Below are 12,498 nucleotides of genomic sequence, written 5' to 3'. Positions count from 1 at the left end.
CATCAACATCGGGGATTTGAACCAATTTAACTGTTCCAGCTCCGGGTTTTCCCTGGAGGATTTCGGGAAGGGTCCAGCTCCCCTTCATCGGCGGAGAGCCTTGGGAGGAGGGAGAAAAGAAAACAGACACTGAAGGGAAGAGCCTCATGCAGGGTGAATCTGAAACGCTGGTATTTATTATTATATATTATATTTTATAGAATATAATTATATTTATATATATTATTTTTATAGCCCATCCCTGCCCTGCTGGCTGGGACCCCACGCTGGTCCCGGTGCCCAGCAGGCACAGGGTGGGCAGTGGAGCCCTCTCGGCCCATCCCAGCTCCCTGGAATGGCTCGTGGGGCCAGGCTGAGCCCGAGCTGAGTCAGAGCAGAGGATGCTCCTTCCTCATCCCAGCTCCTCATTATCCCGCAGCCCCAGGGCTTTCCCACGAGCCTCATCCAGTCGGGCCGTGGGACCTGGAAGAGGTGTTTGTTTATTTTTTCGCTGTCATCCCTGAAGGGCTGTAATCACAATTAGAGCGTCCACGAGGCACGGGGCAGAGATTCATCTCCTTTCCAAGGCCGCAGCGCTCAGGAGAGTGGGAGGGAAAGAGGGAAAAGGTGGAATCGCTTCCATCACCCGATCCCTGTGCCCACACAGCATCCCTGGGGAGCGCGGCGAGGTTGGCAGAGGTCACACCTGAGGGTTTCTCAATGCTTTCCCTCCACGCTGCTGTCGCGTGTCGGCGTTGCAGCAATTCCTGCTGGCTTTTCCCGTCTCCAGGAGCGGGGAGCGCTTAATGAAGGGATTCCAGCCGGGAATTTACGGGAATTGCTCAGAGGTGTGTGGGAATGGAGGGATGGGGCCGGGATTGGGTCGGGCAGCACATGGAGAGGAGCGGGCTGGGCCGGGCAGCAGCGCTGGGATCCGGGAGCCGCCAGGCTGCAGAGCTGCTGCCGGAGGAGAAGTGGCTCCTGCATCGCTCTGCGCTGCCTTGTGACTGCGAAATGAATGTGCTTAATATAGGCCAAGTAAAAACATTCCGCCCAAAATAGAAGCCCTTCCCCAGAAAGCGCCGCAGCTCCGGCAGGAGCAGTCACAAGGTACCTGCCGTGGCACGGAGGGCTGTGCCAGGTGTGCCAGAGCAGCGCTGCCCATCCTGCTGCCAGCTCCTGCCTGTCCCCAAGGTCACCCCCCTGAGCTTCCCCAAACTGCCCGAGGAGCTCAGGGATAGGGCAGGAGCCCCCGGGATTGGTTTGCAAGGGGGGGGTGGCCGCATCCCCAAATCCTGTGATCCCACGGGTGCTGCGGGCTGCAGGAGATGGGATTGGGATAATTCCTGCCCGTGCTGCTGCTGGAGCTGAGGTTTGGGATGGGAAGGGGGAGCTGGGGGGCTGCTGCCAGGCTCGGGGGCTCTCTCAGCTGTGTGCTTTTCCCTGGAAAATATCGGATATTCCTCTTCTCCTGGTTGCTGCTGGAGTACCCAGCTGAGTCAGAGGGAGCGGCGCCGGTGCCAGGGAAGGTTTTGGGGGTCGCAGCAGCCCCGGGGCTGCTCTGCTGCTGTGTTTGTGCCTCACTGGTGGCTCCTCCTGTGGGGATCCGTGCAGGAGACGAGGTAAAAAGGCAAAAAGCATCGTGGATCCCTTCCCTGATCCCACAGAGATTCCTGCTCAGAGGGCACAGTGGGTCCAACCCCCCTTTTTTGGGGCTCTGACCCGTCCCCTGCGGTCACTCGTGACCCTCCCGGTGCTGCTGGTGCCGGGGTTGAATCCAGCTGGACCAGGCACAGCTGCCGGCCAGGAAAATGGGCCAGGAGGGGGTGAGAGTTCAGGGCTGGAGCTTTGGCAGGTATAAAGAGAAAAGCCAGAAATCCTTCCCTGATAATCTCAGGCTGCACCAGGCATCTGCATTCGGTGTTTAAAGCTCTGCTGTTCCTGCCTGCGGCCCACGGGAGGGGTTTGGGGGGATAAATTCAACCCCCTCACCCCAGACTTTACCCCGGCATCTTATTAATGCTGGAGAAACCCAAAAATCCAGGCTCAGCCCTCGAACTCCTGCCTTTTATGATATGGGGTCTTTAACCCCTGACCCCAGCGTGGCTCTAGACAGGCCCAGGGGAACTCCTGAGCCAAATAAATCTGTCATATCCCTGAAATCCATTTAAAAATCCCCCAGGGAGCAGAACCAGCCCCGCAGATCGGTTCAGATGCAAATTTATGGCTCCTCCTGAGCCAAGTGGGGTTTTTGATTCACAAAGCTCTTGCCCAGGGGCTCGGCCGGGACAAGGTGAAGGCGACCTTGGGGTTGTTGGGTTGGAATTCTTGGCCAGGGAAGGAGGGAAATGTGAGGACAACCCATGGAGAAGGGAGATAAGAGGCACAGCGAGGCCAGGACACAGCTGGAGCTGCTGAATGGGGAGAGAGAGGATGTGGGGTTTTGCTTCCTTTTCTGATTGCTGCGGAATTAAAGGGCTGCAAAATGGGCTTCCTGCAAGGCCAAAATTGAGGGAATTCCCCCGGTCACCGAGGCTCTGCCAAGTGCTCGGCTTTGTGCTGCCTTGCTGCTCGGTATCAGCAGTGTAAATACATTTTTTAAGCCATTTTTTCAGCCCGTAGGTGTTGGGTTTTTTTTGAGTTGCTCCGGTGCTTTGCTCGCCGGACTCTGTGGGAAACTGAGGCACAGAGGTGCCACCTGGAAATATTCGGATTTCTTCCCGAATCAGAGAAAAATGCCGGATTATTGAAGGAAGAGCTGGGCTGATTTTATTTTTTAATTTTTTATTATTAATAATTTTTTTTTTTTTTTATTGCTCAGAAGTACATTTTGCTCGTGAAAAGCAGAATAAACCCTTGTTTTCCAGAGATTTGGCTTTGAGTTTTAACCTCTTCAGTGGTACCTTAAAAATTCTGTCCAGCCTGAAATTGTGAGGAAAAAAACCCAAAAACCCCACGTTTTCTTGTGTCACCTCCCTGTTAAGGCCATTCACGCCTGAGGCCACAACAAAATGGGATGGGAGCAAGCTGAAAATTCCAAGAAAAGGCAAACTGGTCCCTTTTTTACGGAGCAAGGAGATGAATGGAAAGCCAGGTGGGCGCTGGTTTATCTCCATTTCCCATCAACAGGAATTCGACTCCGGGAAGCTCCAAACAGTGCTTCCCTGGGGAGCAAAAATAAGATTTTAATGAACTTTTCGAGTGAAAGTTTGCTCTGGAAGTGACGGTTCCGCATTAAATAAACAAAAAGCTGGAGGCTTTGCACGTGTGGGGGAGCTCTGAGAGCTCCTCACTCTCAGCTGATGGTCATGGGGAGCCTCGAAAATTTTCTATTTTTGCCTGAGCTGGATCCTAAAGCTCCCCTGGGGAATATTTTGGCCCCTTGGCAGCGTTAGGAGAATGCCCAGGTGGGATTTGCTGGGGTTTTTTTGCCTCCTCTGCCTCTTCCTTTCCCTCTCAAAGCCCCATTTGTGGCCCCGTGGCTCAGCCCAGGTGGAATTTGACTCCCGGCTCGGGTGATTTGGCTTTCACAGGAGCTTTGTTGCTGTTAAAACAAGCCCCAGACTTCTCCTTCCCTTCCCTGACTTCAGGTGGCTGCTTTTCATTAAGAGCTTTTTAATCTCTGATATGAACAGGAAAATCATTTCCTCACCTACTGCTTGGTTTTGCCAGCTCTGAGAGGTTTTTAGCACCTTTCAGAGCTGTTTGCATCTCTATTTAAATATCTGCCCCCATGTGAATTGTTGTTGGGACTGCAGCGATTTTATTCCATCGATTCCCTCATTTGATTAATTAAATTAATCTCGTGCTGGCTACTTTTGAAAGCTTTATTTCCAGAATATTGGGAAATATCCCTCGTGGAAGCTGGCAGAGCTGAGGGGTTTCAAACAGGTTTTCAATCATGTTTTTACCCCCCAAAAAAGGTGAAAATTTTGATGCTCAGGGCAGCGTCTCTTGATGTCTCATCCCATCCTGGAGTGTGGGGGAATTTCTGGATTTCCCTCTACCTCTGAACCTCACACCCAGAGGCTCCCGGCTGGAAAAACGAGATTCCTGCAGGGCTTAGAGAGCCTGGGAACACCCTGGGATGGCCGGGCCAGGATCCGGGCTCAGCTCAGGACCTGGTTTGACACCACGAGCTGCCTTTTCCCAGGCAGGATCCTGCTCCAGACAGGAAACTGCTGCCTCTCCCGGTGTTTTTTTCCTGTTTTTCCCCAGCTGGGAGAGCTCCAGGCACAGACAGGAGGAGGAGGAGGAAATTGCCCATCCCTGGGCTCAGTTTTCCAGGAATGTGGCAGGGACAGCAAAGCCAGTGGCTCTGGAGTCACCCCGACCTGCGTTTCAAAACACGGAGGTTTAAAAATTAAATATTCCGGTGGATTCCTGCCCCTCAGGAGCATCACACGGGAGAGGGTGTCCAGCCCTGGCGGTGCTTTCCCATGGATATTTTATCCATAGGAGCTGGGCACATTCCCTGCTGCCCTTTAAACTCTGTCTCCAGAGTGGAGGAAATAAAATCTTTGGGGAAAAAAAAGTAAAAGGTGTAAAAAATACTGTTTTCTCTCTCTCTTTTTTTTTTATTTAGGGAGGAAACCATGGTTTGTCTTCCATGGGATGCTGGAAAATTGTTGCTCCCATGAGTTTTGCTTCCTGAACATCCCTGGGAGATCCCCCTGCACTTTTTCCATTGGCAAATCCTTTTGGGATGATCTGTGGGAGGTCTCCAGGTGGAAGGAGCTGATATTGGCTCTGCAAAGGGCTTTTCTCAGCCTCTGGGCTTGGAAAAATAAAAATTCCCTGTTCTGAGTTCATCTCGTTTTGGGTTCTCGGTGTTGTTTGGGAAACCTCTGCAAAGGGGTCACAAAAAAACCCCAAAACGCTGCAAAGGGACTGGAGAGGATCCTGAGCCACACCTGGGGGCCAGAGAGCTGCTCCGAGGGCTGGATCCCCTCCGGATTCTGGGAGAGCTGGGAATGTTCCCCTGGAGAGGAGAAGGATCCAGGGAGAGCTCAGAGCCCCCTGAAGGGGCTCCAGGAGAGCTGGAGAGGGACTGGGGACAAGGGATGGAGGGACAGGACACAGGGAATGGCTCCCACTGGGAAAGGGGAGATTTGGGTGGGATATTAGGAAGGAATTCCTGGCTGGGAGTGGGGGGAAGGGACAGGGATGGAATTCCAGCTCTGGCTGCCCCTGGATCCCTTGGAGCAGCCTGGGACAGGGGAAGGTGCCCATGGCAGGGATGGCACTGATGGGATTTCAGGTCTTTCCAACCCAAACTATTCCATGTTTTACCAGGAGTTCCTTGTCCACATCTCCCCTTCTCCCGGTGCCCAATTCTCTACGTCTTGTTAAACTTCCATCCCCATTTCCCCAAGGAAATTCCTGCCTTTCTCACCATCCCATGACCACATTTCGGGGCATTTTCTGCTCATCAACACCTTCGCCCCGAGCTGGGCATCCCGAATTTTCACCACCCCCGGTCCCAGTGACACCGTGAGGGTTCAAACCCCACTCCGGGCGCTCCTGACTCAGCCAGCCCGGCATTCCTGGGAAAAGCCTGACTCAACGTGAGCCCATTTGCCGGCTCAGGGCTCTAATTACGGGCTGTACCCATCTCGGCAGCGTGGGAACGGGAGCCATTAAGCCCCTAAAAGCTCCCGATCATTCCCAATCCATTAATGTTTCTAATTAGTTAAAGCCGGCGCCTCTTTCTCTCGCCGGGCTCGCTCGTGTTCTCCGAGCGTGCAGCCACAGCTCCATTATATAATGATCCCCTCGCTGCTGTAATCCCCATTCCCAACTCACACCGGGCTCTCTTTTATTCTCATTTTTATTTTTATATTTTATTTTATTTATTCGCACGTGCCTCTTTCCGCAGCCGATCCCTTCCCGGGGCTCCTCATCCCTAGCGATGGAGGAGACCCCAAAGTTGGGCTCCCATGGCTCCTAAAGAGCCCGAGCAGCTGCAGGTGCGGCCGGGGGGGTTGGGTCGGGCAGCACCCGGTGCCTGTTCGGGGCGGTTGGGGGCGGTTGCTGAAGGGTTAAAAAGCCGTTGGCAGATCCGGAGCACCCGGCTGCCCCTTCCCCGGGCTTTGACTTTCATTCCCGGTCCCTCTGTCCTTTTCTTCCAAGGAAACCATCTCCACGGCAACCTCAAACCTCCGGGCTTCTGCCTCGGAGCTGCTCAGCCGTCCCCAGGACCCCGGTAAGTGCTCGGCAGGGCCCGCTCGCCCCTGGTGGCCCGTGGCTACCGGCTCCAGAGGGAGGTGAAGAGGTGAGGGCTGGAGCCGGGCTTGGCAGGGGGGTGGGGGACCCAAGCCCGTGTCCCCTCATCCCCCTCGAGGCTTCGTGTGGTTAAAAATGGGCGGCTAGAGTTGGCCCGGTGCGGGAAGAACGCTGGAGGGGGTGGCTGGGTCATGGTGCTGCTCCCCTGCAGGGACCCCCTGGGTTGGGGACAGGTCCCGGGGTCCTGGCTGGTCCTGTGGCTTTGGGGGTGGTCTCGGATAGACCTCAGCCACTCCTGATCCCAATTTCCCTTGGCGTTTGGGAGAGCAGCACGTGGAGATGGGCACTCTGTCCCCTCTTGGAGCTGGGTTTGGAGCGTGGTGTCACCACGTGGGCACATTCCCTGTGCACAGGACTTGTGGGAAAGGGTTCTCTGAGCTGTGGGCTCATCCTGGGGGTTCCCGGCAAGGGGGAGCAGCAGGAACCGGCTCAGCTCTGGAATAAACGGGATAAAGTCGTGGTGCTGGTGATGGAAACGACGAGCGAGGATTGGGATGCTCTGCCTGGAGCTCTGGGGGGGTCCCGGTGGGGCTGACCCTCGCTGTCCCCTTGTCCCCAGGGCAGGATGAAGCTGCTGGAGGCCGTGCTGGTGGCGCTTATCCTGATCCTTCCCGGCGCCTGGGGCAACGAGGCCTCCCGCACCTGCATCTTCCAGACCCTCAGCGAGTCCGACCATGAGTTCTGCAGGTGAGCCCCTGGCCAGCCTGGCTGTGCCCTTCGTGCCCCTCGTGTCAGCTCCTGGCACAGCTCGTCCCAGCGTCCCCTTGGCCAGGGCTCTACGTTTGGGCTATTCCCCTCCTTTTCCCGGGAATCCGGGCTGTGTCGGAGCTCCTGGAGTTGTTTCCCGGCCTCCTTTGTAAAGGTTTTGGAAGTGACTTGTGCGACGTCAGGAATGACAGAAGTTTTCCATGGAAAACTTCAAAGGAAGGAGGATTTTCCATGCTTTTCCATGGAATCCTGGGATGGTTTGGGTGGGAAGGGCCCTAAAACCCATCCAGCTCCAAGCCCAACACCTCCCACTGTCCCAGGCTCATCCAACCTGGCCTTGGGCACTTCCAGGGATCCAGGGGAAGCCACGGCTCCTCTGGGAATTCCATCCCAGCCCTTCCCCACCCTCCCAGCCAGGAATTCCTTCCCCAAATCTGCTGAAGAACACTTAAATTCCCTCTGCCCCTGGTGAGAACACACAGAGCCCGACCTTCCCTTCTCCCACCTTTGCATCCCAGCGCTCCCAACCCCATCCTGATTCCCACCTCCAGCAGGGCCAGGCCTCATTTTTCTCCCTCTCTCCTTTTTCCAGAGGAGATTTGGAAGTCATCTACCCCGAGGTGGGCGACGTGAGCTGCGCCTACATCCCCAAGTGCCACGGCTACCGCCAGAAGCTCAGCCTGGAGTGGGGCAAACCCCGCGTCCGCTACCCCTGGGCAAAGAAGGTGAGGCCCCGCTCCGGCTTTTCCTGGGATCGGGATGGCTTCTGGAGCTTTATTCCCATTTTTTCTCATTGATTCAGGGCTTTGGTTGGAGGTTGAGTTGTGGATAAATGGAATTGCCTTTTTTTGGTGATATTTTTGTGATTTGTTTTTATTTTTTTCCTGAGCTGTGGTTATTAAATCATCTTCCCTCACATTCAGATTTTTTTTTTTTACTGGACTGAAACCACTTTTATATTTTTATGTTTTATATTTTTATGTTTTATATTTTTATGTTTTATATTTTTATGTTTTATATTTTTATGTTTTATATTTTTATGTTTTATATTTTTATGTTTTATATTTTTGTTTTATATTTTTATGTTTTATATTTTTATGTTTCATATTTTTATGTTTCATATTTTTATGTTTCATATTTTTATGTTTCATATTTTTGTGTTTCGTATTTTTGTGTTTCGTATTTTTGTGTTTCGTATTTTTGTGTTTCATATTTTTATATGTTTTGTATTTTTATATTTTTTGTATTTTTATATTTTTTGTATTTTTATATTTTAATTTTTTTTTGTATTTTATTTTGGGTTTTTTTTTGTATTTTGATATTTTTGTATTTGTGTTTTGATTTTTATATTTTATACTTTCTTCCCTTTGGCCCTTTGCTAATTTATTTTTTTTTCTACATTGCACCCATTTCACAGCTATTCCAACCACGCTGTAGCCATTTAACAAATTATTTTCACCATATCACCACACCTCAGTTTAGAATATTTTCTGCATTGTAACCATTTTTTCCCCTATAAATGCAGCCATTTATAATTTTCTCTATATTAACTTTTAAAACAATTTTTTTTATATACTGTGACCCTTTAAGTGGTCAGAATGTAGTAAAGAAATTAAATTTTTTTCCTGCTACACGTGGCCACATAATCATTTAATTTTTTGCTATTTGCAGCCTCCTAATGATTTAATTTTGTGCTTCATCATGACTATTTTTAAAAAAGGGAATTAAAAGGCCACAATGTAGGAAAAATAGAAATAAAACAGCTACACACAGAGGAAAGTTTAATTAATTTTATTTCTATGTTGTGGCCACAGAATATTTATAATTTTTGCTGTATTTTGGCCATTTCAATTTTGTTTCCTCTACTTTGGCCACTTAATTTTTTGGCGTATTCTGATCACTGTTTTTTTTTTTACTCCAGCGTTTTTATGCCACAATTCAGCCGAAAAAACCCAAAAAAAAAAAAAAAATAAAAGGAAAGAAATTGAAAAGTTTCCACTGGAAACTTGATTTTTTTTACAATTTTTTTTAGGCAACTTTTCAAAGCCATCCCGGTCTCGGGCTCTGGGATCTCCTGCTGGATCCCGGTGGAATTTGGGATGGAATTTGGGATGGAATTTGGGATGGGGTTGGGAATCCCGGTGCTGCTGTTCCCTCCTGCCACCACCGGGTGGCAGCATTGAACTGCCCGAGCTCCAGCGCCGCCGGACCGGGAATAACCGGGATAACCGGGAATAACTGGGATAACTAGAATAACTGGGATAACTGGGATAACTGGGATAACTGGAATAACTGGGATAACTGGGATAACTGGGAAAAAGAACCGGGATCTCCCGCGGGCCGTGCCGGGGGAGCCGCGGGCACGGAGAGGGGACAATAAAGGGTGAAATTGGGATATTTTAGGGGACACCCCACGCTCTGCCCTCATCCCAAAGCTGTCCCAGGATGCGGCACTGTCTCGTGGCGTTCCCAAATCCCAGAGAAATCCCGGCACCCCAAAACCCGCCCGATCCCAATAATTGCCGGAATTCCCATCGCCAGCTCCGGCCCTGGGAGCCGCTAAGGGAGAAGTCGGCTCTGCTGGAGTTACCTCGGAGCGTGAATAATCCGCTTTTCCAGCTCTTCCCCGCCGCCTGGGAAGTCTTTTCCCCCTGCGGATCACATGGTTGGAAGGAGAACTTTTCCTTAAAGATGTCTGATTCTTCCCCAAAAAATCCTCCTTCCTGGCAGAGGCTGCCGCGCACAGACCCATCCCCGGCTTCCCGGGAGTTTGAAGATTCCCAGGGATGTGGGCAGTTGTTTCTCCTTTAATTTTAGTCCTGGAAAGCAAAGCGGGGCCGGGAGAAGGGAAGGGACTCTCCGGGGATGGAACGCTGCTGCTGACGGCTGTGGGAAGGATTTTGGGGACAAGAGCCAGACCCTTGCAGGCTGTGCCAGTGGGATGCAGGCTGTGCATCCCAGAATCCACAAAAAGCAGGGAAGGGAATCCGCCCTGGCTGAGCTGGTGGGTGGCACCTGTTTATTTTGGGATGGAATTCCAGCTGTGCCTCAGGGCGGGTGGCAGGTCCCCCAGGGAGCCCCTGGCACAGCCGGCGGCTCCCGCTGGCATCGGGAATGGCTCCGCTGATGGATTTGGCACCGTTTCCTTCCAAGACATCTCGGCACATCTTGCGCTGAGGCGGCATCTGAGGACACGGGGCCCCGCTGCCTCTCGGGTTTGGGGTGGGATTCTCCTCTGGCCTTCCCCAAAAATGCCTCCCCGGCTCCATGCAGCTGGGAATGATCCAGCTTCAATATCCAAACCAGGAATTCATCTTGGGAAGGGACTGGGTGCCCTTAAACCCCTCGTAGAGGATTTTTGTCTCTGAGTTTCCTCAGGTTGTTTTGTTTAATAGGCATATACAATTTTCTTACTCTGAACCTCTAAGGATGCTTTGGGATAATATTTTTCCCTCCCAAACTCACTTTAAATTGAGTGGGAACAAGAGCTGAGGAATGAGAGTTGTTTTTGTGCTTTATGGGGGTATTTCTAAACGCAGGAAATTTGATTATTCCTAATTTATTCCCAAATGAGAGTGGGAAAATTTGGCAAAGCCAGGAGATCTCCATCTCCCTGTGGTGCTCCAGTGGGATTCTCCAGCTCAGTGATCCTGGATGGGGTGGGCAGGGCTGGCTGAAGGGCTGGAGCTGCTTTTCCCATCCAAATCCATGGCAGAAGAAAATCTCGGGGTTTGAGGATGCAAACTTGTGTAGGAAGTGTCGGCTCTCTGTGGAACACTTTGTCTCTTCAAGAAAAACAACCACCAAAAAAGCCAAATGCGGAGTGTTTGTTTTTCTCTCTAGAAATGTTTATCAGTTTTTCCTGAGGGGGGAGGTGGAGGAACGGGAGGTTTCCCATCCTCATCCCAGATATTTGGGATGGGTTCGAGGTCACCTTTGTGCTCCTCAGAGAAGGGAACATGGATGGTTTGTGGTGAAGGAGCTGAAAGTGGGGTGGCATCGTGCAAAGCTGAGCTCTGATGGCAGCAAAACCTGGCCCGGGGGACTTTAAAGCATCATTTTAGGGTGGATTTTGAGTATTTTGTGATGTTTAAACACTGAGCTGTCCAACTCAGCTTTATCAAACATCTATTAATGCCCAAAAAAAACATTCTGGGGCAGTTTTTAGTGCCATGAGGGCACCAGTTCTGTGTGGGGGCATCTCTGTGAGAAACAGGCTCGGGGAAAGGAGTCAGGAATGCACTGCCAGCGACAGGAGAGTGGTTATGGATGGCTTGGATACCCTGGAAAATTCTTTAACTGCTCTCTCCTGGTGGCCAGAGAGCTGGGAATGTCTGGAGATCAGCCCTGGGATGTTCAGGATGTTTTATCCATAGGAAATGCAGCCCTGGGATGTTCAGGATGTTCAATCCACGGGAGATCAGCCCCAGGATGTTCCATCCCTGGGAAATGCAGCCCTGGGATGTACAGGATGCTGAATCCATGGGAGATGTGATCCTGGGATGTTCAGACCACGGGAGATGCAGCCCTGGGATGTTCAGGATGTTTGATCCATGGGAAAGGCAGCCCTGGCATTTTTGGGATGCTGAATCCATGGGAGATCAGCCCTGGGATGTTCAGGGTGTTTGATCCATAGGAAATGCAGCCCTGGGATGTTCAGGATGTTCAATCCATGGGAGATCAGCCCTGGGATGCTCAATCCCCACTGGAAAACTCTCCTGAGCACATCCCAATCCCACTTTGGGTCCCTCTGCAAAGACCTGACCTCAAAACCCCAAACACCCAAGTACCCACAGCACCTTCCCAAAATCCCCAACTGAGGAGCTGCTGGAGGCTCTTTCCCAGGCCAGGGAAGCAGGAGAACATCTGGAACGACGGGAAACGCATCCTCCTTGTCCTGCCTCGATATTGCTTTGCTCAAGCAAAAATAAATTGGAAAAGAAAATTGGCCCTTGCACCAATTTGGGGCAGTTTCTCAATTGTGCAGCAAAGCAAAGCCCCCGACGATGATGGATCGCTGCATTAACCCAAACCCGCGTCCCCTGATTCCCTTTTATTACCACTCGTGGTGGCAGACAGAAAAACAGATTACACTGGAGATCAAATCGATAGGAACTTTATTTACTGGCCTTTTAAAAACATATTTCTGGGCTTTATAAAAACATACGGCAGATGCCAGGGATGGGCCTTATCTCCTTGTTAAAAAGCAATTTACCTACGCTGGAGCCTCTACCTTTTACCTGCTCCTCCAGTTTTCTTTTCATCCCAAGGTTTGACAACTTCCTTAGAGGCATCTTTGAGCTGTGCCATCACTGTTTTTTAGGATATGGGAAGGAGTTGGAATTTTTTTCCCTGCCAAAATCTAGAAATAAAGTGTTTTATTTCAGGGTTCCTACCCCAAACTCAGCTTTTTAAACTTGGTTTTGCAAGCGGCTTTTTTGCACATCCCTGAGCTCAACTCTTTCCTGCTGCTCCACAGGTCTCTGGGATAAAGGCATTGCCATGTTGGAACGAGCTGGGGCTGGG

General features: G+C 51.2%; 1 protein-coding gene across 3 annotated transcripts in view; it reads left to right on the top strand.

The window, feature by feature from the left end:
• Positions 1-712: 712 nt before the first annotated feature.
• PEBP4 (phosphatidylethanolamine binding protein 4) overlaps positions 713-12,498 on the top strand; it is a 78,468-nt gene continuing 66,682 nt past the window's right edge. The window contains exons 1-4 of one of the 3 annotated variants that reach the window (XM_086865677.1): positions 713-827; positions 6,112-6,184; positions 6,824-6,951; positions 7,565-7,697. In XM_086865677.1, the coding sequence (XP_086721803.1) occupies positions 6,830-6,951; positions 7,565-7,697 (255 nt within the window). In that variant the 5' untranslated portion in view covers positions 713-827; positions 6,112-6,184; positions 6,824-6,829. The other 2 variants (XM_023940736.2, XR_015279804.1) reach the window with 2 other exon arrangements.

Source organism: Cyanistes caeruleus, chromosome 29 (assembly GCF_971803275.1).
Source record: "Cyanistes caeruleus chromosome 29, bCyaCae1.hap1.1, whole genome shotgun sequence".
Lineage (NCBI taxonomy): Eukaryota > Metazoa > Chordata > Aves > Passeriformes > Paridae > Cyanistes > Cyanistes caeruleus.
The sequence above is the reverse complement of the archived record's forward strand: the minus strand, read 5'-3'. Positions and strand labels throughout refer to the sequence as shown.